Source organism: Radiomyces spectabilis, assembly GCF_025331425.1.
Source record: "Radiomyces spectabilis strain NRRL 2753 chromosome Unknown BYT42scaffold_11, whole genome shotgun sequence".
Classification (NCBI taxonomy): domain Eukaryota; kingdom Fungi; phylum Mucoromycota; class Mucoromycetes; order Mucorales; family Radiomycetaceae; genus Radiomyces; species Radiomyces spectabilis.
This window is the reverse complement of record NW_026251936.1, coordinates 687610-713498: the sequence shown is the minus strand read 5'-3', so window position 1 is coordinate 713498 and position 25889 is coordinate 687610. Positions and strand designations below refer to the sequence as shown.

General features: G+C 44.1%; 10 protein-coding genes across 10 annotated transcripts; 4 read left to right on the top strand and 6 right to left on the bottom strand.

The window, feature by feature from the left end:
* Positions 1 to 3010: 3010 nt before the first annotated feature.
* Positions 3011 to 3336, bottom strand: BYT42DRAFT_616667 (uncharacterized protein; the record flags this gene model as incomplete). Its single annotated transcript, XM_051572099.1, has 2 exons — positions 3011 to 3238; positions 3316 to 3336. 2 exons carry the CDS (start codon positions 3334 to 3336, stop codon positions 3011 to 3013), a joined length of 249 nt encoding a protein of 82 aa, XP_051420587.1.
* Positions 3316 to 4197, bottom strand: BYT42DRAFT_647392 (uncharacterized protein). The gene is made up of 2 exons (XM_051572708.1): positions 3592 to 4197; positions 3316 to 3534 (listed from the first exon to the last, which is right to left on the bottom strand). Exon 1 carries the CDS (start codon positions 4184 to 4186, stop codon positions 3695 to 3697), a length of 492 nt encoding a protein of 163 aa, XP_051420586.1. The 5' UTR covers positions 4187 to 4197; the 3' UTR covers positions 3316 to 3534; positions 3592 to 3694.
* Positions 4198 to 4349: 152 nt separating this feature from the next.
* Positions 4350 to 6457, top strand: BYT42DRAFT_519965 (UEV domain-containing protein). Its single transcript, XM_051565265.1, has 7 exons — positions 4350 to 4408; positions 4468 to 4552; positions 4610 to 4848; positions 4936 to 5223; positions 5313 to 5728; positions 5784 to 5886; positions 5959 to 6457. Exons 1-7 carry the CDS (start codon positions 4370 to 4372, stop codon positions 6031 to 6033), a joined length of 1245 nt encoding a protein of 414 aa, XP_051420585.1. The 5' UTR covers positions 4350 to 4369; the 3' UTR covers positions 6034 to 6457.
* BYT42DRAFT_580771 (alkaline-phosphatase-like protein) lies at positions 6458 to 10087 on the bottom strand. Its single transcript, XM_051569536.1, has 12 exons — positions 9839 to 10087; positions 9740 to 9784; positions 9592 to 9680; positions 9337 to 9539; positions 9142 to 9269; positions 8930 to 9080; positions 8827 to 8868; positions 8532 to 8736; positions 8248 to 8474; positions 7875 to 8182; positions 7307 to 7815; positions 6458 to 7245 (listed from the first exon to the last, which is right to left on the bottom strand). The coding sequence occupies exons 1-12, from the start codon at positions 10045 to 10047 to the stop codon at positions 6500 to 6502; spliced, it is 2862 nt and encodes a 953-aa protein (XP_051420584.1). The 5' UTR covers positions 10048 to 10087; the 3' UTR covers positions 6458 to 6499.
* Positions 10088 to 10205: 118 nt separating this feature from the next.
* On the top strand, positions 10206 to 11445 carry BYT42DRAFT_73938 (ribosomal protein L1/ribosomal biogenesis protein). Its single transcript, XM_051572814.1, has 5 exons — positions 10206 to 10285; positions 10341 to 10483; positions 10567 to 10830; positions 10905 to 11003; positions 11073 to 11445. The coding sequence occupies exons 1-5, from the start codon at positions 10259 to 10261 to the stop codon at positions 11248 to 11250; spliced, it is 711 nt and encodes a 236-aa protein (XP_051420583.1). The 5' UTR covers positions 10206 to 10258; the 3' UTR covers positions 11251 to 11445.
* An 80-nt stretch (positions 11446 to 11525) lies between these two features.
* BYT42DRAFT_73922 (40S ribosomal protein S4-A) lies at positions 11526 to 13388 on the bottom strand. Its single transcript, XM_051572813.1, has 4 exons — positions 12988 to 13388; positions 12784 to 12853; positions 12321 to 12509; positions 11526 to 12208 (listed from the first exon to the last, which is right to left on the bottom strand). Exons 1-4 carry the CDS (start codon positions 12988 to 12990, stop codon positions 11679 to 11681), a joined length of 792 nt encoding a protein of 263 aa, XP_051420582.1. The 5' UTR covers positions 12991 to 13388; the 3' UTR covers positions 11526 to 11678.
* Positions 13389 to 14002: 614 nt separating this feature from the next.
* On the top strand, positions 14003 to 18024 carry BYT42DRAFT_580763 (kinase-like domain-containing protein). The gene is made up of 8 exons (XM_051569535.1): positions 14003 to 14502; positions 14628 to 14743; positions 14828 to 15178; positions 15309 to 15562; positions 15644 to 16545; positions 16619 to 16963; positions 17029 to 17338; positions 17405 to 18024. The coding sequence occupies exons 1-8, from the start codon at positions 14079 to 14081 to the stop codon at positions 17730 to 17732; spliced, it is 3030 nt and encodes a 1009-aa protein (XP_051420581.1). The 5' UTR covers positions 14003 to 14078; the 3' UTR covers positions 17733 to 18024.
* A 289-nt stretch (positions 18025 to 18313) lies between these two features.
* BYT42DRAFT_537361 (uncharacterized protein) lies at positions 18314 to 21200 on the bottom strand. The gene is made up of 6 exons (XM_051565502.1): positions 21059 to 21200; positions 20934 to 20975; positions 20746 to 20847; positions 20604 to 20660; positions 20327 to 20530; positions 18314 to 19936 (listed from the first exon to the last, which is right to left on the bottom strand). Exons 1-6 carry the CDS (start codon positions 21164 to 21166, stop codon positions 18509 to 18511), a joined length of 1941 nt encoding a protein of 646 aa, XP_051420580.1. The 5' UTR covers positions 21167 to 21200; the 3' UTR covers positions 18314 to 18508.
* A 168-nt stretch (positions 21201 to 21368) lies between these two features.
* BYT42DRAFT_501917 (cytochrome c oxidase copper chaperone) lies at positions 21369 to 21572 on the top strand (the record flags this gene model as incomplete). The annotated part of the gene is made up of 1 exon (XM_051564794.1): positions 21369 to 21572. The coding sequence occupies one exon, from the start codon at positions 21369 to 21371 to the stop codon at positions 21570 to 21572; it is 204 nt and encodes a 67-aa protein (XP_051420579.1).
* Positions 21573 to 21885: 313 nt separating this feature from the next.
* On the bottom strand, positions 21886 to 23952 carry BYT42DRAFT_616658 (amino acid permease-domain-containing protein; the record flags this gene model as incomplete). Its single annotated transcript, XM_051572098.1, has 5 exons — positions 21886 to 22735; positions 22839 to 23226; positions 23305 to 23365; positions 23444 to 23532; positions 23610 to 23952. 5 exons carry the CDS (start codon positions 23950 to 23952, stop codon positions 21886 to 21888), a joined length of 1731 nt encoding a protein of 576 aa, XP_051420578.1.
* Between the last annotated feature and the right edge of the window lie 1937 nt (positions 23953 to 25889).

The window sequence follows — 25889 nt, the reverse complement described above, 5'->3', positions numbered from 1 at the left end:
AACTATCAAGTGAATTTTTCATGCAACAAAAAAGTAACACGCTCAACCGGATCCTCATATAGTCTTTGGTTTCAAACGATACTCATGTCATTGTTAAACCACGCTGTTAACGCATGTGCATGGTGAAAATGAGCAAATCAGAAATGTATCACGCGACGGCGTTTGATATCACCCATGCTTCTGTGGGTCAGTGCCTGACAGTTGCAAGTATCTTGGCTGGCAGATCAAAAGGGCTCTAGTTTCGGATTAGTCAAGGTGGATATCGCAATTTTCTAATATGAAAGATCTCCAGTGAGAGCCAACCTATGGGCACAGCAAGATACTGAATGGTGCAAATTTTGTAGCAAAATTAACTCACTTAAAGAAAGGACGGTAACCTCTCATCAAGTGCTCCTTTTCACAAATTGTCTTTGGACTTGTTCTGACATGATGCGAAAGCTATTTATACGATGCATTAAAGTATGATCTCAACCATATATTTTCGACTGCATGTCAATGTCTTCCTTCAAGCCTATATGATATTAGGAAATCCGCTTTGACTCCACCGATTACAACTTTTTTGCGTTGTTGTATCGCATTGACGGCATGAAATATTTTATAAGAGCGATAGTTCATCCAAGTCTTGCTAAAATATTAGCTACTGCTGCGCGCAGAGCAATTGATTCCATTGCTCTTGGCCCAAGTAGCTTATCGTTAGAGACACTGCCATAGATCTCATTCATCAACTCGCTCTACAACGCGAAGAGTCCATTGTTTTGCTTCAAAATCGTGTGCTTTTTGAAGAAGGCAAGCGGAATAACGGACTAGATTTGCCGTCAATGTTGCTCCAGTTTTCTCGTCAATCGCATCGGCGTTTAAGCCAGCAAATTCTTGTTTGCGCTTATCCAGATTTTCCCTATCATATTATTCATGGTGAATGGTGAGCATGTATCAAATATGGAAATTTGAACCATACTGGTAAAAGCGTGGAATTCTTGTATGTCGCCAGGAACATCACTCCAATCATTGACAACGAAAGGCTTGAAAGAAATCAACTTGTGAACAGCCCTTTTGCCTAGATTGCTTGCTTTTTTAGAGTCTGGATAATTAATCACTCAACTTAACTTACCGAGCGTTTTTGCACTTGCTGAAAGTGTAACGTCATTTTGCTTGCTGTAATTTCTAAAAAGCCCTCCCAAATCCGCAACAAAAAGCGTGGATGATTATTAAATGTTCCATTGCATCTACACAAATGGTAAGTAAATTCTAGCTATATCAGGTTAGATAAGACGTATAGTTACTTGTATGGGCGCTGGAAGCGTATTGATCAGCAAGGGAAAGGAACACAGGTGACCATTGGGGATAGTTATATCCTGTAATATATTTGATTGTTTTTAAATGAGTTCGACTTCTTTCCAGCGTCATACCTCTGCTGGATGGTTTGAAAAAGGGTGTTAAATGTGTAGCGCAGGTCACGTTCCCACGCAAGATATGCAGTAGCGCCAGATTATTTGCATCCCGCTTCAACATGGTATAATCTTCGGCCAGTCGTCAAAAAAGTTGCTATTTTTTAGGAGCAATCAATAAAAAACTCTTACGGTGGATTATAGGGACGTCTCTCCCTGTAAGACGCGTATCCTGGCTTTAAAATTGTGGTCAAGTTGATTTTTCGTGTTTGTAGATATTTAAAATCTTTGAGTGATAGCGGCGTGAACTGGCGTCCTGAGGAGAAGCCTTCGGCGTTGCCATCGTGTGGTCAAGCTCTGGTAGAGTATAGTTGAGATATAGATGGGAAAAGAAGTAAGATATATAAAGATAAGAGAGATCAGAGATATTTAATTTTATTCCTTTTTCTATTCGTCCATTAATATGAAGCATACCCTGATGATGATGATAATGATCATTATCATCATCAACTCAGGGTATGCTATACTATATAATAATTTTAAACAAATTTCATCCTTTTTATATTAAGGGAAGAAAAGATAAGAGATAAAACAAATTTCGGACGTCGTGTTATGTTTGCTGACAGGTCAGTCACGCACATACAATTGACCATTTTCACTATGCGACCAATCGATCTTTTGGAAATATTGTAAAGTGAGTCAAGCCTGATCCCGATCAAACCGTTAAAAAAAAACCAAACAAAAAAAAAAACGCCTGTTTGCCTTGCGTCGCCCTCGCTTACTGGAATATTTGATGACATCGTTACTCTAACTTTATTCATGCGTCATGGCTTTATGCCTACACTCGAAGATCGAACCTATTTACACCGAAGCTCCATCGCAGACTTGTTTGAATTATGAATCACAGGCCTGACATGGCAACGAAAGAATTGAATCATAAGGAAGACCGACAAAGATGATGCCGAAACATTGGAGAAATTGGGTTGTCTCTCTTAGGAACTGTAGGAAACCACTTCTTTTTATTTCGCAAAAAGCATATTGTATTGAACGATTGAGCTGTTAATGTGACAAAGTTACCTCCAGCTGCTGTAGGCTCACAAATGCTACTAGCGATTGTTTGTTATTACCATCTTCAAAACGCATGAAATGGGTGTATTACAGAAAGTTTGGCTCGTCTCAAGAGAATTTCCTTGGTGACATTGTCATAAAACCATATCCTCCTTCAAAAGTCTCTGAACAATACCTTGTATAGCCAATCGAAAAGCTATGAAAGGAAAAGAGCTTCATCGTCCAGGACTACAGTATACATGCGATATTTAATGCTTAGTTCCTCGAGGACACGTTTTCATTCAAGACAGAAGTGCCCAATGAACTTTCCTTATTTATAAGTCGATCGAGAAGACATGTCTAAAGGTGCACCCGATTGAAGGTCGAAGGAGTTTGCATCCTCTGCTTGCATTTAACGCTACTATGTGACCCAAAGCGGCCTTCTTACTTGTTTCGACTATAGATGGAGGTTCGTTCCGAAAACATGCCTGCGCTAGGCGCGCATGACGTGCCAATGGCATAGCCACACCGAGCACGAGGATCCATAGACAGCACCGACGGCATTTACTTCGTTATCATCATTGTCCATCATGATAGCCTGTGGGTAAAGGCCGTGGTCGACCTTCAGCCAACGGAGTCACTCTGCACAGGAAAGTACCCGTAACCATCCACGCTAATGTGACACCTTTGCCAATCACCGAAGACTTGGCAACAATCGTCTTAAGATAGAATCTTTTGTCATTCACATTCCTAACCGTGTTATGCGTGGCGTCCATACACACAATAGCAGTGTTGTTCGTCAAAAGCTATACCGAGTTTATTTTATTGGTTTGAAAAGAATAGACTAATAACCTATGATAAAACATGATACTCTTCCACTTACCTCGATCTGCCATGTTCTCATAATGGCCTACATGAAGCACCCACCGTCACCGGCATCGTACTTGCAGAAATGGCCAGCTTCTTCGATACTCACTTGTCACAAACGCAAGCTCTCATTCACATCATGGAGACGCGAGTTCTTTTTCAGAAGTCTCTGAATCGCGTTGTACACATGCATGCAGCCGATGGAGACTGGGATGAGGGCCTCACCATTCCACATCTTAGTAAGAAATATGATGAGTATGATTATTATCTCGTTATGTTACCCATAATATACCTTAGTCAAAGTGTCACTGTTCAAACGAAGCCATCTGATTGATCTTGGCCCAAGTGAATTTGCGTTGCACTTGCTCCTCAATCCAGTTGGAGAGATGCTCAGATCAGGTCCTCCAAATTGCCTGAAAAAAGTGGCAGACATGTTTCCAGTGATAGGTCACCTTGACGAAATCCCTGTCAGCCCCAAAGGAGGAGATAGAGATTCGGGCTTGACATTTAACGGATGGAAGGCTTGACGCGGCGCTTCTTCGCGGTGGAGTGGTAGCTACCAGCACGGTGACAGGTATAATGCTCGCAAAGAAGAGAGCGCCAGGAGCAGAGTAAGACTTGTGTACGAAAGTACAGCAATAGCTACAAGACGTATTAGTTACCTGCAGATGTTTACGATTGACTTTCCGCTCTTCTTGTTCCTTAACGAAGCGAGCAATGTCGTCTTGCGGGAGGATGAAGACAGCAGGCGATTCAGCGGCGAAGGGGCCGGCGGGCTGAACAACAGCAGCAGTGATATCGTTGATAGCTTGCGGGGACGGACATGACTTACATAGAAACGGATAGCAGAAAGAAAAAGGGGGATATAAAGAACGCGTATTGTTCATTTGTTAGTGACAGGAACGAACTTGAGACGTGCAGAAATTGATGACGTGCGCGGCTCAAATAAGTTTCTCATGCGAAAATTGCTGACATCATGTGTTCCGTCGGGGTTGGAAAAGGATCCGATTTTCAAGAAAAGGAATGAAGGTTGTTCGATGCAGAAGGAAAGGGATATTGGTCAACGTACGATGGAACTTCAGAACTGGCTGCGAACTGCCCTCCAGCATGCAAGTTGAACAAACTGTAAACCATGTCCTTGGGCTTCATGCTTATTCCTACTCTATAGTACAGTGATCCCGAACGTACATTTCGCGATGTTGACGCTGTGCTGCAAATGTACGTGTCCTTGAGACCAAAGATGGATAATTACAGTAAGTAGAAAGTCATGGTATATGATAGACAGCTCCATTAAGAGACATTGCATGTAGCGTACAATGATGGTCATACGGAATTGCTTCTTTGTCTCTACGGCACCGTACCTATTACTTATCGATCGGTGCCTTATAATATTCCTGTCGCTTTCTGGATCCCCATGTCCTACCCTCATCAACCACCTATTCCATATGTGAAACCCACTGCAAACATGCTGGTCCGTGAAGGCAATTATGTGGACAACAGCGGTTTATGTTATCACCCCTATCGGTCGTCATGGACCGAAGATGTCAATGTAAGAGGTGTGCTTTTTGCGGGTACCAGAATGTTGGCCCGGTTGCCAGAAGGAATCCATCGACTCTAAAAAGCTTTGGTGCAATAGAAACACACCCTGCTTGAACTGATTGCCGTACTACAACAAGTGTTTGGACAAGAACCACCAGTGTACACCAAGATCATGCCGCCCAATACCATTCCATCCTCCCCGCCGTCCTCGCACCATGCCACTCCGCCTATTTCTAAACGATCGTCCTTGAACACCATGCCATTAGCGTCCCCTTCGCCTCCACCGGTTTCTACTACCTCCACCACCGCAGCCGATGCAACGGCGGCAGGCTCGAAATGGTATGGTGATGGTACGGCATTTTACAATATTCATCAGGGATTTGCGGTATGAATTGACAATTTTATGAATGGACGGGTAAAAAGAAAAACAAGAATAGCAGAGCTGATTGTTTTTGGATGGGATCATTTGTATAGTCCATGTCACTGAATCCTACGGGACCTAATCCTACGGCAAGCAGCAGTACTGGCAGTATACCAAAATCGTCGTCGTTTCCGGTCATGCCTACAGCTTCCGATTATGCAACACGCGGACGAAGCGCTGTTCACGACAAGCTGTACAGAAAAGTGTTGGAAAATATGCAATCGTTCAATATGACAATATCCGCCGAGATGGATCGTTTGCTGATGGTCAATCGACAGCTAAACGACGGCGAAATGGCGATTAATCACGAAGAGAAAATGTTACTCGATGCTCGTCAAAAACTCGAATACAATATCAACCTACTGAAAACACGATCAAAGGACATAGAGGAAACGACCGACAAAGTGAATAATATACCGGACATTGAGGTTGACGAGGCGTTATCGGGAACCACGGTTGTGTATAATCAGTGAGTAGTGCTTGCTGAGGAAAGGATGGGATGATGGACTGAAATGTTTTGATAGACTGTTCGAGCTGGTGGCAGACGATTGCGCCATTTCTGATACCATGTATATTTTGGGCAAAGCACTTAATACGGAACGAATCGATTTAGCGACCTTTATGAAGGTAAGCTGGAACATGTTATCGGACGCATCGAACCGTATATCAACGCGATTAGCTTTTTTTCCCCTTTGTTAGTGCACACGTGCTTTGGCAAGGGAGCAGTTTATGAAGCGAGCGCTGATAAAAAAGATTTGTGATGCAGATAAATAATCGCTTTGTTGCCCATCCTCCTATTGCATGTCCCTTTTGCTTAACATCGAGGCGTGCCAGCGTACAAATAACTCTTTGTGATCGTCCTTCAACCGTCCAGAGAACCAAAAACAAAACAAGAAAAAAGGGGTTTTAGAACGGTCAGTGGAACTCTTTTTGTAATTTAAGCCATTAAAGCAAATGTACAAATTTTTCTTCTTTACTTGTATTTTCAAAGCTTCTTTTCTGACAATCAACCGCCAGTTTGAATGAGTGCAAGCGTAAGGACAAAAGGACATTACGGGTGAAAATGAGCATGTTCTCGCCCGGTATCCTCTGACGTATGCCCTATCAACCTATCTTTTTTTTTTGCTTTTGCTTTTCATTCATTCGTCCGTCATACAGCGGATTCCAAGCAGTTAGTTGTTATTATTTTTGAACGAGTTCTTATCATACGGTACAGGATTTTATTGTAATGTGGTAATTTTTATAATGATTCTCCAATTTCTGCTTCGGACTGGATGCTGTCAATGACTTCTGTATCGCTCTCTGTCAATTCTGCAGGATCTAGGTCTATTTCTTCCACTTCTTCTGTGACCACATGTTCCTCAATGACAATAGCAGGCTGAAGCCAGCCCAGCCATACCCGTACGATGCAGGACCCACAGAGAACCTGCGCCACCCAGTGAAAGAGGACACTCCACGCTATTTGATAGAGATATTTTGGCGAGAACACGGTCCAAATGAAAAGATGTTCTCGGAGAATCGTGATGGAGATCGATAAAACCGCGATAAATACGGAGAAAATGGCAGACTGAGCCCACAGATAGCTGTGCCAGCGTTCCGCGGTCCAACCACGGTCTGTCAAAAGAACCCAACCAGCAAAGACCCACCACAAACTCGCGGCCCAGTTACTGCAAAAGGTCATGACGCCGATGAAAAAGACATCGTAGGCCTGCACACCAATGTAAGCGTTGCTTAGATCCACCGACGCGATCGAGTTGGAATGGCCTGTGATGAAGAAACCGCTTTGACCGAGGAACAACACAACCGTGGCGAGAATCCATGGAGGCAAAGCGGCGTTGGATGGTAACGAGCGTTGCCATCCAAGTAACAGCTGCAACTGAATATCAAAAAGTACAAATAACGACGCGTACTGGGGTTTGGACAACAAGATCAATAATGGTGTTATTAGGTGCAATAAAAGTTGCAGATAACTCTCGTGGTATTGATCTGCCGCAACGAGTTAAATTAGTGATTGATGAGGGGATGCATGTTACCGAAAACTTGTTACCTTGGTGAACCGTCACCGTGCTGAAGCTCGCGCGATTATTGACATACATCAAGATAGATAACACGCAAAACATGGCTCCACCATAATTGAAGATCAACTGTCCGAGTTCTACCTGACTCAGTCCTTGAAGAAACTCAATTTGCAGCACATGATCATAAATACTGGACTGCAAAGTACCGCCTTCTGCTCGTAGTTTATACGCCATCACGAGCACCGTAGTCAGTGAAGCTGTCAGTAAATAGACCATATTCCACATGAACCGGATAATTGATACGCTTTGGTGAACATCGGACGAACCGATTCGCTTGATAAACAGTTCATAGACGGCGTACACCAATGGGACGCACAGAGAGACCGCCAGCAGATGCCATTGAAGACCATCAGCTGCATGCACAAAAGGCGCGAAATAGCCAGAGAAGCCCGTGGATAGTCGGAAAAAAAGCAATTGTACCAAACATAAGCTAGACAGTCGGATTTGCCCACCAAAAGTTTTATTTGGTACCTCGAAGCTAGAAGAAGTATGATTTGAGTGGTTACCCCCAAGAATGTTAATCAAAGGTCAACGTACCTTTGCAGAGCCAGTAGCAAGAACATGGTCTGAGAGAAATAATACCACGTGAAATGCTCTTCTTCCACAAAGCTACTGGCAAACATGCTCACTGCGTAAGCTCCAAAGGCCAAGATAGCAAACCGCCGGCTCAAAGGCCAGTTGCCACTAGCGATATCGGCACCCTTGTTTTCTTTTCGACTTTGTGACGTCGCTTGCCATACGAAAAGGATGGCTGACAAGGTCATCCCTACTACGCCGACTCCCATATGTGGCAAGCTATAGTCGCTCGCGGTATTAACCAGATGCGACTGAGCATATTCGATAAACTGCAGATATTGGTTAATGTCCATTGGCCCATTATACTTTATTGATTTTCAGCAGTGTTTCTTACATCCAGATAAGCGTCGGTCACTCTGTCGTGGGGTATTTTATTGAGACCTTGGCTAAGTTGATGATGAAGCTGAAACGCCTGGGTGTATAATGTGACGGCGGTCGATGCGTCCTTTGACAGAGGCTGCTGCGGATCATCCAAGTACAAAAGGAGATCCGGGAATACTTTGCTCAATAAACGAGCCAGCTGATGCGCGTTCAATTGCAATGCACGATGAATGGCTTCCACTTCGAGAACGGATCAGGCACTGTTCAACGATTCAGAATATAAAAGACAGCACCTACATTTATCGCCCCTGTAGAGATCGACAATCAGTTTGCCGAGATTGTTCTTGGGTATCGGGAATCCAAATAAAGAGGCCAAGGTCGGCACGACATCCACTTGATCAATGACAGGATGGCCCAGCACGGTATCACGATCTCGTGTTTGTCTCGTATTTCGCTTTAGCGTTGGACGCGATTCAAAGCGGGGACTCATGAAAACAAGAGCCTGTGAAAACGGATTGAAAAAAAAGGGAAACATTTAAGCACCGTAAGATTTACCCATTCAGACCATTCAAAGAATGAAGAGTGCTTTTACCGAGGATGTTTCGCCGACAGATGAACCGCCATGATTTCCGTCCTAATTCAACTTGTCAATATTAACGGTGCCTTTTATATTTGTTCGTTTTAATCCAACGTACATCATTCATGCCGTGATCGCCGCATAACACAATGAGGGTCCCTTTGGCATTCATGTCATTGGCTAGTCTGTCTGCGTCCTGGTTGGCAATAATGTCGTAGATGCGTTCGACGGCATGATCCATCTCCTTTTGCTTGGGCAACATCAATGGACTATGGGTTGCGCTTAGCCCTAGGGCGGATGCTGATTAGATAATAAAAAAAAGGGACCTACCTTTTTGGTCCGCCCAGATGACCGACGTGGTCCAATCCCAGATAATGCAACACAATGGCATCCCAGTCCGTCTTTACGATATCGGTATCAATATGGCGGGTTACATTGGTGTCCACCTCAATTGTATCCTAATAAATATGGTGTGGATGAGGATCAAAACATCAACGTGTGGATCGAATCGATGCCTTTACGTACAGAAACGTAAAATGAAGTGGTTCCGTCGGTCTTTGAAAATAATCCAGGGAACAGGCGTAACCACGTATCATCGCCAAAAAGATGAATCCGTCGATCCCCGGAATGCTTGAATTGATAAACCCAGTTATCGTGGTGAACCAACGATGATGTTGTATCAGATTCAGCGATATTGAGAATAGCATCCAAAAAGCTTGGGACAGTGCCTATTCAAGCCGTCAGTCGTTTTGATCGTCTTGTCATGGTCACAATAGATACCTGTTGTCAGGGCTTTGATTCGAGGCATAGTGACAGTTGGTGCTGTGGCTCGTGCCGTGAATGGGATAGCTGTTCCGCTGTCTATTAGACTGATATCCGTGTCAATTTATCGAGTACTCCATTTGCTGTACAATCCATGTGCGTGTACCTTTTGACAAACGAAAATCCAGACTCGTTGCCAAGCACAAAATCACTAAATAGGCATTAGTTTTCGTCAAATAATGAAAGTGAAAGTGGTGATGCATACTTTCGTAGGGCATCGACGACGATGAATACGAGACGATCGAACTCGGGCTCCATCCATGGCGAATTATGCGTGGATGAGTTGTCGAGCCATGGTGATGTGTCTTGGGCTGTAGCAAATCCGGAAAGGTAGATTTTGTAGGGAAAAAAGCCCTTGCAAAAGATGGCAAGACTGACGACCTGGAGGACGGCCAGGAAGAATAACCGTAACATGCGTGCAGCGTGTCTTGAGTCGTCGCTGCTTGAATAAATTGAAAGGCGGGAAAAGGAAAAGGGCGGTCTCGCCCAAAAATTCATTGCAGCACGACCGGACTGTCAAGTGGCTTTGTTCGACAAAGCTCGATTTTCCCGACCAAACTTTTTTTTCTTTTTTTTTTTTTACGCTTTTACGTTGCTCAATCCTTGATTCAGTTTAAAAAATACAATGGAAGCCAAATACGACGAGAAGCAGGTACGTTTTACCTTCTCTATAGATACAAGCAAGTTTAACTAATGGTGTGCATTAGGGTGCCAAAGCTATCGAGGCCTTGTTCAAAGCGAACGAAAGCAAAGAAGAGAAACCTGATCTGTTGGACACCGTCCCCAATCTTTGGATTCAAATCACTACCAAGAAGTTCGATCAAAAGAAGAAGATGAAATCCAAGCGATTGTAAGTGGGATCGTGCCACTGTGCTGAATGGGAATGTTGAAAAAAAAGAGGACACTCCTTCTTACCAATCTTGATTTGTATAGACCTTTGAAGCATGCCATCTATCCCGATACAGCCTCCGTATGTCTCTTCTCCAAAGAGCCCGAGGCAACTGTGGAACAAAAATTGAAAAAGGAAGATTACACGAAAATCGACAAGGTCATTAGCATTTTGACCCTGAAGGAATCATACAGCACTTTTGAATCTCGACGAAAACTTCTCGCATCGTATGACATCTTCTTGGTCGACGACAGAGTATTCCATTTGATGCCCAATGTGCTCGGTAAAACATTCCTTCAAACCGGCAAGTAAGTATTGTGTGGAGGGTAGCCTGGATCATCGTTGATAACTGATCAATATCATGATTTTTTTTTTCTACCAGGACCCCTATTCCAGTCAAGACGAGTCCTCGTGCCCTTCGACGTTCCGTAGACGATGTTTTTGTTAGCAGTTACATGAAACGTTCTGCAGGCGCTACAAAGTAGGTTTTTCCTAATGGATTAGAGAAAGGGAGATAAAAAGCGACTTACACGTTGTCCATGTTTTATAGTGCGCTGAAAATTGGTCATTTCGGCATGAAGCCCAAAGAAGTCATTGAAAATTTAAATGCGGTCTTGCCCCAGCTCGTGGAAATTCAAGCAAGGAACTGGAGCAACGTTCAAGCGATCAGCGTAAAATCCGACGACTCGCCTGCATTGCCTATCTTTACATCCCTTCGTGAACAATAAACATGCATAGTACATATCATCTAGACTTTTTCTCTTCTTTTTCAACCCCACGATAAAAAAAATGAATTCATCTCCATCCATTCTTTTTTTTATTTGCATTGCTTTTGGTAGTTCACCGTCCGGCTTTTTCTGTTGGCAATCTTTCGACGCCATCATGTGCATAGAAGCTCGAGCAAACACAGTTGGAAAATTATAGAGTTGCCTATCTTGTTATCATGCATCCACTTGCAAATGACAGCGAATTTATTTTCACAATAGACTATGTTTTTATATGATGAATAAGGTGAAGCGTGCAGGATATATGCGGTCGTTCTAAAGACACATCAAGGCGAGGAATCTTTATTTTTTTCTTGTTTGTTATACCCCAAACTCAACGAAAAGTTTAGACTATGATGGGAACGGGGAAAAACGAAAGGGTTGCCAGCAGCTTAGTGGGCAGCGGCAGCAGCGGCTCTTCTGCGGTCACGTTCTTCGGCAATGGTCAACTTGACACCCTTACCCTTGGGGAGAGAGATCCAGGGCTTGTTGCCTTGTCCGATGGTGAAGACGTTGGAGATACGGGTGGCGAAGACACGGTCAAGAGCATCCTTGACGTGGACAATTTCGAAACCACCAGTGTGACGTTCACGGTGAACGAGCATACCAACACGGCCAATGTTACGACCGCCAGTGACCATGACAACGTTGCCAATATCGAACTTGACGAAATCGGTGATCTTGTTTTGCTCAATGTCGAACTTGATGGTGTCGTTGGCCTTGATCAAAGGATCGGGATAACGGATGGTACGACCGTCGTGGGTGACGATGTAGGGGATACCCTTGGCACCGACCATCACCTTCTTGACCTTGCACAGCTTGTACTTGGCCTCTTCATCGGTGATGCGGTGGATGGCGAAGCGACCTTTAACGTCATAGACGAGACGGAAGTTCTCACCAGTCTTTTCAATGGAGATGACATCTGTCACACATCAAAAAAGAACAGGAAAAGAAACAAATCCGAGATTCGTCAAAGCTCTCGCCATCAATCACACGCTCTTATACACATGTTTTGTTCTCTTATATAAACTTACCCATATAACCGGCAGGGAAGGTGGAATCGGTACGGACTTTGCCGTCAACCTTGACCAAGCGCTGCATCAAGATGGCTTGGGTTTCGCGGCCATTGAGAGCATACTTCAAACGGTTACGAAGGAAGATGATCAAAGGCAAGCACTCGCGGGTCTTGTGGGGACCAGAGCTGGGCTTGGGGGCATAAGAACCTAGTTAAGGAAGCGATGAACCGCCATTAGTACATTGATCATAAAGTCAATACCAGCCTAGCTTTTCCTATTTGTTTTCCCAATTTCGCAAAGGCGTCCATTCGCACACATATTTTTTTCATTATTCAGAATTAAAACGATCGTCACTTGGATACTCGGATTGTTGAGCTTGACTTTTTGCTTTTTTGATTCATCATCATTTTCCCCTTTTCCTTTTGCGCCATTGTCCCACAGCCAGATACAAATAAATGATGTATCAGAAGAAACAACTTACCCAAAAGCTTGTCAAGCATCCAGTGCTTGGGAGCGTTCAAGCGCTTCATGTGTTTCTTGGGACCGCGAGCCTAAATAAAGATGACGGGATTAATCCTTCCGCATTAAATCGTTTCAGGAATGACATCCACATCCATCCATTCTTGAATCGATGTAGTGTGATGATTCAAGACGGATGGATAATGAAAATGCTTTAGATGCTTACCATTTTTGTGTATACAAATGGAAGAGAGAAGGAGCAAGTGGATGGAGCGGGCCCTTCATTGTGATAAAGCCTCCTCTCCAAATTCAAAAACTCCAAACCAAGTCACGCTTTCTGCATCTGAGAGGCTTAGCGCGTCCGGTGTGCGGGATTGTGGCGGCCTTTACTTTTTTTTTTGTATCCGACAATGCGCGTGACAATGGATAAACAAAAGGCTTTTTTGGTCAAAGGGATGCGCCACATTTTGTGGGCTGAGCTGATGTGCGCCCCATGGCTTGTAATGCTGATAACAGATTCGTAGTGGCAGTTTATAGGTATGCTTGGTACTTGTTTTAGGCGGTTATTTCACGTGGATAGCCATGGGTGAAGTCACTGGAAAAAAGGCCAACTGTATTAAATAGTACATACAACTGGATATGAGACCTCATTGATTTACAGAATAAACTCTGTTATCAAGGATGGAAAATTGTATATTTTTCAATTTGTGTGACACACGATGATTTCATCCTTGGTAAGACCATCTGCATGCTGTCATTGCGTGCAGAATCGAATGATGCACAGTGTGCTTGGACAGGAAAAAAAAACTCCCCTGTGTTGTTCTTGATCGGTGACTGTGACGTTCGAATCACCTTATGCATGGCCAAAAATAAAAAAATTGGAAGGCCATGGATGGAAAAATCGGTATGAAATCATGTACCGCCATGTGCAAACAATGACATACGTACAATAAAGAAGAGATCAACAAATAGACCATCAAGATGTAAACAATTCATTTTATACACCACGCAGATTTCCTATCTAACGGTGTGGGATGAAGGGGGAGGAGGGGAGGGGATTTTTTTTTTTTATACCCTCTCTGTCTGTCGTTCTTTTTTGGTATTCTCAATGATGGCTGGGATTCGTGGGCACAGGCTCTAATGGGCTGGCCGGGATTTTCTGCAAAAATGATTGGACATAATTACAATCTTAGTTTCAAATAGCTTTTTTTTTTCCACCAGTTTTTACAGATTTGCCCAGCCAAAAAAAAAGTCGCCAGTGGATTGATGATAAACATTGCTCAGAAGATATAGTGGATAATATAACCTTTTGTATTCATGACGCAGAACCCGTTACATAACCCGCTATCGTTCTTGAAGGCGTCGCCTGCTAACTCGTCTTCAAGTTCGGTGGCTTCCCAGAACTCAAATCACTCACGTCGTTCGAGATCTGGCAGCTTTATGAGAGTCATGTCCCAGCATAATGTTCCCACAGGAGGAGCCCAGTCGTCGTCCTCGTCTTCCACAGCACCCAATAAACCCTCCCTTCCGTCAGCAGCGAGACGCTCCATGAGTGTATCCGAAGGTTTGCACAACAGACTCAATCAACTCCATCATCACGCCGACGTTCCCAGTCCCGCCACGGAAATGCCTCCATTCCCATTCAACGCATCCGCCAATCTCTCTTCTTCCTCCATTGCTCAGATCTCTGAACACAATTGGGCGAATAAACTGGAGGATTTTGACATGAAGAAACCCATTGGTAGGTTGACCTACTCCCACTTCTCCTCCCTTGCCACGTTCATGGCTCGGCAGTGAGAAAAAAAAAAAAAAAGCTCCCGTGTTACGACCACACGTAGTAACTGTGTACCACGCTTGTTATTGTAGGCTACGGGTCTTCGGCGGTCGTCTATGGTGCTGTCTATAAACCGCTGAATAAGCGTGTCGCCATTAAAATGATCGATCTCGATATGTTTGAACGCAACCAAATCGATGAATTACGCGTAAGTTCGGGATGATGTTTGGCAATGAAAAATCCAATTTGCCGGTCAACTACCTGACTCACTCTTTTCTTTTGCATTGGTTAGCGAGAAACATCGTTGATGGCGTTATCCAAACATCCCAACGTGCTTCGTGTGTATGGATCGTTTGTGAGCGGATCGAAATTGTACATTGTGACACCGTATCTTTCGGCGGGTTCATGTCTGGATATCATGAAAACGACATACCCTGACGGATTGGACGAGATTAGCATTGCTACCATTCTGAAGCAAGCCTTGGAAGGGCTCGTTTATCTGCACAAGAATGGCCATATTCATCGGGACATCAAAGCCGGAAATTTGTTAATGGATGATCATGGTACTGTTCTACTTGCCGATTTTGGTGTCTCCAGCTCCTTGGCGGAAAACGGAGATCTAAGGAAAACATTTGTGGGCACGGTTAGTAACCAGCACGGACACACATGGATGTCTTGTCGTCTGCTGAAAACCTAACATTTTATTTTTCTTTTTCTGTATTTTTGCCCTTCCTTTTGCTTCCTTTATCACCGTCCCTTTCGTTTTTCCGCAGCCATGCTGGATGGCGCCCGAAGTCATGGAGCAGGCCGGCTATGACTTCAAAGCGGATATTTGGAGCTTTGGTATCACTGCCATCGAACTGGCGACGGGACATGCCCCCTTTGCAAAGTACCCTCCCATGAAAGTGCTCATGATGACCCTTTCCAATGCACCGCCCACCCTCGATCGAGAACACACAAAGCTCAAATACTCCAAAGTCTTTAAAGAGATGATTGATTGTTGTCTACAAAAAGATCCAAAAAAAAGGTAAGCCTCTCTTTTCTCATTTCGCATTGCTCATCATCCATACTTATCAACTAAATTGGAAATTTCCTCTGATGTTTCCAGACCTACAGCAGAAAGGCTTTTGCAGCATCCGTTCTTCAAACAAGCAAAAAAGAAAGAATACCTTTGCAAGTCGGTCTTGGCTGATGTCCCACCTCTGGAACAGCGACCGCACAAAAAGGCTCCCCAACGTCATATTTCCTTTGAATCCACCGATCAATGGGATTTCGATACCCAGCCGGATACCGACGCTGAGGTGCCCGATAAAACCACGACGGAACCGTCCAAGGCACCTTCCTCCTCCGTTCCCACCAGTACGGCACCTTCTTCCGCCAACCCCACCACCTCCGTTACCACCATCAACACCGCTGCCAAACCTTCTCCTTCCGAAACACCGACGCAATCCAAGCCGTCCACCCCAGCCGACAGCACGGCTCCTGCCCCCCCGAAAAAACATATATCCTTTGGCAACGTTGTCATCAAAGACATGCAACCTCGAAGTGCTATGCCACCGGTCGTAGAAAGTCCTTCTCCCATGAGCGCATCGCCCCAGCAACCCGTCGTACCCACCGACTTTGCTACTCAACCTGCCGCTGCCGTGAAAAAGTCACGTTTCGTCATCGAAGATAATCGTGATCCCAATGATACAGCTCACTCTGCTACCATGACGCCATCACCCGATTATCAATCACTGGCTCCATCTCCTGCCCTCCCTTCGGCTGTAGAACCTACGCATGACACGGCACCTGCTTCTTCCGCCGTAGGTCTCGGAATCTCCACGGCCACACCCCATGAAGTGGAAGTGAAAAAGGGCCGGTTCAGTGTGAATCAATCCCAGCAAACCCGTCCTTCCACGCCTTCCGATGAGGCGCAGGACAAACCCACGACGGGACCTCCTCAGCCGCTGCAGGGCGATTTCCGGGCTTTACCCATCAGTCGTGCAGCCAGTCATGACAGTTTACCAGGTAAGCCGGGAAAAAAAGTTGGAGTTCTTTTTTTTTTTTGGAGAATGAATGCAACTAACCTCTCTAGATGTAGAACGAAAATCGAGGTTTGAAATCAAACACGGCAATTCCCTTCCTCCGAGCAGTTCCATGAGCCATTCCGCGACGGCCACGGTCCAGGGAGGAGAGGTGCAGCAGCATGCTATTGCGCCAAGCATGCCTGTCACTCGAGATAACTCCTTTTCATCATCTCAGTCATTATCACGCGATAGTTCCGTCAACGGCCGTCTAAGTCGTTTTTCGATCGAGAAAAATGAAGCGGCCGGTCCTTACTGTGAGTTCCCTAATCTTACCCCGGAATGCCGGAAAAAGGGTCGCTTTGAATTAAGTGGCGGATCGGCACCACCAGATGTGCAAGGCAAAGCGGAAAAGGCAGAAGGTACGTGTACACGAAATTCATACATTTCCCTACTAGACAGGTGATACTGATTTCGTTGCATCCAGGTCATCATTATGAATCGCCTTCATCGTTCGTGTCGGGATCGCCGACTTGCTCGCCTTCCAGCTCGCTTTCCCGCGGACAGGAACGTCGGTTGTTGGATCCCAACATGCCGCAGCTTGTTTACTCACACATGGAAGCCCTTTTGAAGCAGACCGAGCAACAAAAGAACATGTTGCATGAAATGCTCTTCGGTATGTCCATGGTCTATGGCACCCAGGGTCCTTCTGGCAAAGGACAGGCACGAAGTCGAACTGTCTCGGAAACTAAAAGACCGCCCTCCACGGTTCGAGAACCTTCAGATTCAACCCAAAGGTAACCATCAAGAAGATTCTCTCTCCGGGATATGGAAATGCTGACTTGCTTTTTTTTATTTACCAGAACCACTCCTTTATCATCCGAGCTAAGTGCGACGTTGGAGCATCTGCAACATTTGTTAATAGCGTCAAATCATGATCGCGAAAAACTCGCCCGGGAAAATGAGGCATTAAAGCGCGAGTTGGAACGGTTACGACGAAGTCATAATGCGACGAGTATCAATGTAAACAAAGGTCCAACGACCATCGTCAATACCAACACCACCAACAAACATTCAGATGCCTCGGACTTACCTACTCCTGTTACGCCCTCTCAACCTTCTACATCAGTACCATCTGAACCGCCGTCCGCTGCGCCGGAAGCAAATAGCAAACCCGACGGCTCCACCTAATATTATTCAAATCCATCACTTTGAAAAAAAAAAATTCAAGGCAAAAACGACCCAAAAAAAAAAGGCACTCCTCACTTTCATCATTTCACCATTTGCGATCCAAGATTTATTGACAGATCTCGTTGCATTATCGCCATTGATTTAGCAAAAACGAAAGCAATATATGCAAAAAAAAAAAAGAAACCTAGAGAATTCCCGTACATTTTAATGGCATACACATTACTTTGACTCGTGTTATATAGAAAAAAAAATTCAAATCAACCTCTTTCTCCAAGAGAATAAAATTATCCTGTAACATACTTGCAATCGATTGGTGGACATTCCAAAAAAAAAAAAAAAAAAAAAAAAAACATCGGCATAATGTCCTGCTGTGGAACCACCCGGCCCGAATGATCGATAGATTCTGGATTTGTTATGGTTCGAAATTATTTCTATGACGACTTACAAATCTGACTCCATCAAATCCATTCATTTCCTTTAGATCGAATCCCTTGCTGATAGCATGCGGTAATGTTCATCGTTTGTTTACCAGGGTTGGCCCAAATTTGACTACCGCACTATAACTTTTGATTGGCAAAAATCAAGGGCACCTAGTGAATTCCTGCACACCTTAACGGTATACATCACATTAGTTGGATCTATATGTAATTCAGCGTATCTCTCACCAAAGAAGGATAAGAGCATATCGCCCGCCATTATGATGTGAAACTTTTGAATGTTTGTATAATAAAAATGATAAAGGCAATAAAAAAATGAGGGTATGCAAATTCTATAGTCTATGTTTCTTTTATGATTTTTGCGACTTTGGTGTCCTGGACATCTTGTTCTGATTCATTTTCCCTTTTTCTCTTGTTGTCCGATTTTCGCAAGGCTTCCACGCCGAGACTGTACATATAATCGATGGTGCCTTTAACAAGTTCCTGCTCGGATGCATCGAAATAGGTCCACTGATAACTAGCCTTGGATACCATACCGTGTTCAGAAGGTTTGTACCACATCGGTAATAGGTACTCTTCGCTACTGTATTGGGTTTTGTCTTGCGGCTTCATCATCACCTTGAGTGTCATTCCATGTTGTCGCGAAGGTTTGGAAATAGCAATGACTTTCACATCGACCACAGTACCAATACCGCCAAACGGAACATCGTCTTTGGGAAGTGCTTTCCTGTGAAGAATCACTCGATCCCCAAATAATTCTGGTGATTCCGCGCCTTCCGATAACCACAGCGCCACTTCGGTCTTATTAAGACTGTCCTTGTAACGTGGTTCATACAGTTGATGAAGTCGTGCCGCATCTTCTTTTCCAAGCTGCACAATGGTGGCCGTTCGCACAGGCACGAGGGTAAAATCGCCAGGACGTCCGCTCAAGCGACCTTTGCTCTCTGATACCGTCGCGTCGTCCTTTTCCCATATCAGCGGTGGCCATTTTGTTCCATTGGTTTTGCCTTGACGATGTTCATGCAATGCCAAGTTGTGAGTTTCCAAAATATGATTGACTACCTTCCGTTCCCAGGCGGGATTATACTTTGGACGAAGGGCAGGGACGTAGATCACTTCGCCTTTTTCAATCAGCGATTTTTTGCAAAGGTGATCAAGGTAGTAACGAAATTTGTCGACGTGGTGACGGCGATCATCCCACATGGTAACAGAGCGTAAGGAAGGCACATTATCCAACAAGTTGACAATAAAAGACGTCTTGAAATCCATGGTCGACGCAAACACCGACTGAGGATTGTAAATGACGTTGCCGCCTTTGCCCATCCACACCGTTTCCGCCTCCGTTTCGGGATCAGGTCTTAATCCGATCAAATCAAAGTGAAGCGACTTGGAAGACAACATGGCCGGCACAACACGATGAAAAGGATGGTAGCGACGACCCGTGAGCACAATGGCCATTGTATCCTCATCACTTATCGCTTGCCGAGCTTGAGCGACAATATCCTCATTCCAGTACCCCTTCCAGCCATTCTTCTCCAGATCGTCCACGGGTCCCAACTCCAAACTACGTATATCTCTCCACCAGCCGGGTCCAAACTGATTCTCGGTAGTTAATGCGTTCAAAAGGCTGGAGTCCCAAAGCGAAGGACTGAGCAAAGGCGATAAGAACAAGGTCGAGTCAAAGTCAAAAATGGCCAACTTTGATGGACGACGATCACTGCGATGGGTTGCAAAGGGTGAAGCATTGAATTGACGTTGTAAAAGTCCCTATATCCTACGTGTTAGTATGTCCATCCCTCAATGAACGGGAACTCTCCACTTGGAGTACCTTTGCTCGCTGATTGATCTCGCTGACAGAGGTATTCATGATAGTTTTCAAATGACGAAAAGAAACAAGGACCATGAATCAGCGTGGACTAATGAAAAAAGTAGCTCTATCCGGTATCAGTTGCATCTCAGTTTCAATTTGCCCAATTGGTTCACCACGAGCATGTGACTGTCCGCACATCGCCGATCATTTGTGGTCTGAAAAAGCATCATCATGGATCATAGAAAAATCGAACAAGATGATGATATTTTCTGGCTGCTTAATTTATTAGGATGATAAGGAGGGAAAAAAAATGCATGCTGGAGGAAGAAAGGAAAGTGGAATTAAACATCAAAATATTCGTGGATGGTAATTCTTGCACGGATCCCTCTTTTGTTGATGAACAGAAATTCTCGGAGATCGTTCTTCAGAGTCACTAGTTTGCTGGGATACTTTCGTCCATCTTCTTCGCTTTCAGGCTGAGTGACTTTCAGATTGTTTTGATACAGATAGGGTGCAATAAAGGGAATCGGTTGACCGGTGACGAGAATCAGCTACACCATCCCGCAAATCCCGTCAGTCAATAATGCAAAACAATTAAATAGATCATTGCAGAGAGCCACTTACATTGACATAGCTAAAATGGGCTTTGTGCGGATACGACACCGGTGGTGAAACCATGACCTGGATTTTGCATGAGGAAAAAAAAAATGTGTAAATTTACCGTGATGCCTCTATTTTTGCTATTGAACGCTTGGATCATGCAAACCTGTTGGATCTTGTTGACATCAATGTTGGTATCCAATTCGACACGGTTCACAGCCTTGGCTTTTCTTCGGTCAAAGTTCGGCACAATGCCGCAGTTTAGAATCTAGAACGGAATCAGCATTAGTCAAGGTGCCGTGACAAATAAAAAACATGTCGTTGCAATTGGGGCATGGATGCCTGCTGCCCTACCTTGAGAGGCAGTACGCTTGAGCCGACTTTGCGAATACGGTTCTGAATAGACAGTGATTCGGTCAAATAAGAATATCATCAAAAAACCGAGTGACCCTGATCGCTTGGCGCATCAACTACCGTACCACTTCTTCCTCGATTTGTTGTTCAATCCATTCTTTGGCTTGAACGTCAATGTCAAATTTTTGTTCCTCGTTTTCAGGTACATTTGGCGTTTCGTTTTGCAAAGACATGCTGCAGGATGAGCAAACGACCAGAAAGTAAAAGAACTATGCAAACCAGGAAATCGGGGGAAAAATAAAAAAAGCGGTCCCCTTCCGAAAAAGCGCTGTCACATATCGTGTGTCGGACTTTTGGTAGAAGCGGAACCTTGGGCCCTTTTTTTCCATTTCCAAGCCTTGAATTATTAAGCATCTCATTAACTGTTTTCCTAACATGCCCGAATCCGTCAAGACCACTTCCACTCATTCTGGTGAATTGCCTATTGGTGCCGATGGTAAGCCATTGAAGCCTTGCTGCGCTTGTCCTGAAACCAAAAAGGTCCGCGATCAGTGCATTTTTGAAAACGGCGAAGAAAACTGTCAAGGCCTGATTGAAGCACATCTCAAGTGCATGCGTGATTTGGGATTCAAGATCTAAACACTCCAGCCCATACAAATATCGCTAAGATTCTCCTTCCCTAATCCATTGTATTTTTAATTGTCTCTTCCCAATTGCTTGTATATTTTACAGTTACAATAGCAAGTCATCATTGAACATTTTGATGTTATCCTTTCAAGTTTGTCGGATTATCCAACATTACTTGACCTTTTCTTTTTTTTTTTTGGTAATTTATTTATTTACTTATTCATACTCAATAACTTATCATTGTAAGTTCAATTAAAATGTAGAAGAACTAAAAGCGAATTAAAAAAAATAGGGGAGAAGAAAAAATAAAAAGGAACGAATCTTTTTAAGCTCGATGAGAGTTATTGTGATGTTCGGGAACATATTCGTATTCTTGAACCTGGAGTCCTTCACTATCATGCTTGACGGTTTCGGGTGCCTCGGTTTGAGCATGACTAAAGTGACCAACGGGATCTCGATGAAGTTTGGAGCGGCGAATTGAGTAACCAAAGTAGATGATCCAACCGACTCCCATCCAGATAAACAGACGCCAGATCGTTGACGGTTCGGCGACGGCAATAAGAAGCACGGAAATGATCATACCGCAGATGGGGAACAAGAGGGAAACGTATTTGCCTCCCGGAATCTTGAATCGACGTTCCACATCAGGACGAGTGAAACGCAAGACAATCACCCCCGCATGGACGACAAAGAAGGCCAAAAGTGTACCGACTGAGGTCATGTTACCGAGCAAATCAACAGGCAAAACGGCAGCGAGCAGAGCCGTGATGGTGCCCACAATAATGGTAGCCACATACGGTGTCTTGAACCGAGGATGCACTTTGCCGATAAAAGAAGGCAGAAGGCCATCTTTGGCCATGGCATAGAAAACGCGAGATTGAGCCAGTAAATTGATAAGCAAAACCGAAGTCAGACCGCACAAGGCACCCAGGGTCACAATGATATTCAGCCAGCGGAAATCGCGACCGGTGCGTCTCTGGACCTCATCGACGGCCACCGTGACAGGAGTAGGCACATTCAGCAACTCATAGTTGGCCGCGCCGGTCATGACGGTACAAGTAGCAATATACATAACAGTCGAAATCACCAGCGAACCGATAATACCAATAGGCAAATCACGACGTGGATTCTTGGCCTCCAACGCAGCCGTAGTCACAGCATCAAAACCAATGTAACTGTAAAAAAGAGAACACAATAATCAGCAATGTTGGTTATCCAATAGAGAGACGGCGCGAAGAAAGAATTGAGGGAGAGAGTGTAATTGATGATGAAACTCACCTGAAGAAAACGGTAGTGGCTGCTGCAAATATACCTGGGGCGCCAAAGAAGTGCCAGTTGCCTGTGGTGTTCGGGGGAACATAGGGAACATAGTTGCCTCGGTCGACAAAGGCACACAGGGCAAATATGAAAAGAAGGATGACGAAAAGCTTGATGATGACGATGCCAGCGTTCATCCAAGCCGATTGACGGATACCGATGCAGAGCACGGCAGTAACGAGCATAATGATAACGAAACCAGGCACGTTGAAGTAGTGACCAGGCTCATAGCTGATGGTTGCCGTCTTTTCGTCCCATTCCACTGTCGGCTTGGTCCAACTTTCCCCAAACTGAACTTTGGCCGCCACAGCAAAGAACTTGACAAAGTAACCAGACCAGCCAACGCCCACTAAAGAAAACCGAGAACGAGAAAGTTACTAGGTTAGCGCGAGGTTTTCTTTTGCGTAGCTAGTAACATTTGTATTACCTGTAGCAGCACCGACCATGTACTCAAGAATCAAATCCCAGCCAATAATCCAAGCAACAAACTACGATGTAGGTAACAAAGGATCTTTTTAAGTGATGTGACGCAGAAAAAAAAAGAGCACAAACAATAGGTGTGTTACCTCGCCCATCGTAGCATAGGCATATGTATAAGCCGAACCTGCGACGGGAATCATGGATGCCATTTCCGAATATGACATAGCAGCAAAACCTAAGATATCACAGTCATCATTGAGTGATCTACCGAAACAGCGTTTCCAATTCATTTATGATGTGTGTCCAACTTACCGGCGGCAATGGCGGCGACGATAAAAGAAATGGTAATTGCCGGTCCAGCGTTTTTCGCGGCGGCTTGACCGGATAAGACAAAGATACCAGTACCGATAATGGCGCCAATACCAATAAAGACGAGTTGCCAAGAGGTCAGGACACGATTAAGACCAGAAGTTTCGGATTCGCTCCACATCAGTTCGACCGGCTTCAAGTGCCCCAGGCGTCGAAACCAGTAATGGCTATTACTTTCATCGTCGCGTTGAAGGTAGCTCCGTGGATCAGCTTTGGCATACCTCGCTGTAAAGTTGCCAAGCGAAGTTTTATTCTCGCTTGCTTGTTCTTTTGAGGATCCTTCCATGTAAAATGGATGAAAAAGCGATAAAAATTAAAGGAAAAAGAAAGAGTATCAAACAAGGGATCAGGCAAAAAAAAAAAAAAAAAAAGACTTGATCTCGTCCCATATTTATAAAAGGAAGAAATTGCCTTGTCTGATTATTCGATGGAAAAAGGAAATAACACGGCAGTAGGGTGACTCTAAAAAGGGGAGACCACCCATCGTTTTTCCCAATCAAAACTTCACATTCCAATGCTTCTGTCTTGCGGCCAAAAGAAAAAAAAAAAGGTTCGATAACAGTTGCCGGGATCAAGCGTTTTTGGCTCGCAGAATTGCCTTTTTTAGCAGGAGCAAGATGAACACGAGTCATGTGCCGTTGGATGGTTGTGCGTTTCTTTGAATCCAATAGTTTCTATGTTGATCAAGTGGCGTGTTTCACAAGAAACGCAACTCTTGTTCAGTCATGTGCCAAAAAGTGGTCGAAAGTCCTTGTTTTTTCTCGTGAGACACGTTTGTATTCATTCGGACAGCCAATCACACTCTACTTTTCCTGTTTTTTTAATTTTCCTGGAAGATTTGTCACATTGATTCGAAACCGTCTTGTGTATTTCTAATGTTCTCCAACTACTTTCGTGGCTAGTACGGACCCCGTCGCTCACAGCAATCTTGTACAAGTAGCCCAATTTTGTCGTTGGAAATTTCGGCTTTGCGCATGCTGTGATGGCATCTTTTGTATTGATGCCACCAAGTCAAACAATTATCATGATGCAATATCTCCTTGGACTGTAGATCCCTTTCCAAAGTGCATGCTCAAAGCAACAAAAGAGGCGTCATTTGTGACATATGCAATCAATTTTGTGCCAATAAAGAACGATTGCCGTTACTCTTTATTTACCAACGCCGAATCGAAGAAGAAATGTTCTTTTTTTAATGACATGGAATGAATCCATAAGACTGGTTCAAGTGATTGGCCGCCCTGTACCGAATGCAAGCAAGACAAAAAAGCTTGCCAATTCAACCCCGCTGTTCTTTGAGGATTTTTCAAAAAATGTTTGAATCGGGTGGCAGATAGAGAGTCAAAAGAGAGAAAAAGAAAAACTCGTAAAGTGCCACACAAAGTAAGAGTCACACGACCTATCTCAAAGAGCAAATCGATAGATTTGCTGTATTTGATGGGGTTGAAAGCATGCTTGGAAAAAAAGGAAATGTTCTGTAGCGATAAGAACGAAAAAGTAGCGTTTATGGGCAAAAGATGTTAGCGTAGCATGATTGATGATCATTAGTTATCGCTGGAATGCATATAAACTTATCAATCCATGTTTGGATAAGCAGAAATGGCTCGTTTTGATAGTCGTGAATACTGATATCTTTGTTCGGATGATAAAAAAAAACTGGGAAGCATGTATGAATGCTGGATCCAAGGGTTTACATTTTGATCCATGAACTGATCCCACAAAAACCGACCAATTTTGTTTTTTTTCACACACTTTTTTTCCCTTGTGAGCTGAAAAAAGAATCGATAAAGTTGACATGGTTTTCCAGCGGTTCGAATGACAGATTAGGTTCTTCCACGGTCCCGCTTGTGGCTGTGATCTTGGTGGCAGTAGAAATTACCATCATCACCAGTGAGAAATTATTGAATGTTGCAGACTTTTCCAAAGATTCATTTCGTCCGTAACATGACGTATAATAGGTAACCCAAAAAGGCATGAATGCATCGATTTATCGAAGCTGTTGTGTGAAAAGGGAACACCGTGGCTGAAAACGTTTGTTCTGAAACTTCACAGGAGCAGAAATCGTTCTTTAAAACTCAGCATAGGCGGGCATTCCAAGCCACGAAACTGTTGTTGGAGAACGAGAACAGAGGTTGGCAAGTTGGCTGACCAGCCCTTTGTCTTTGACAAATAAAGAATGAATGAAAATAAAAGATTTATCAACTTGTTTACCATTAAATATCGTAT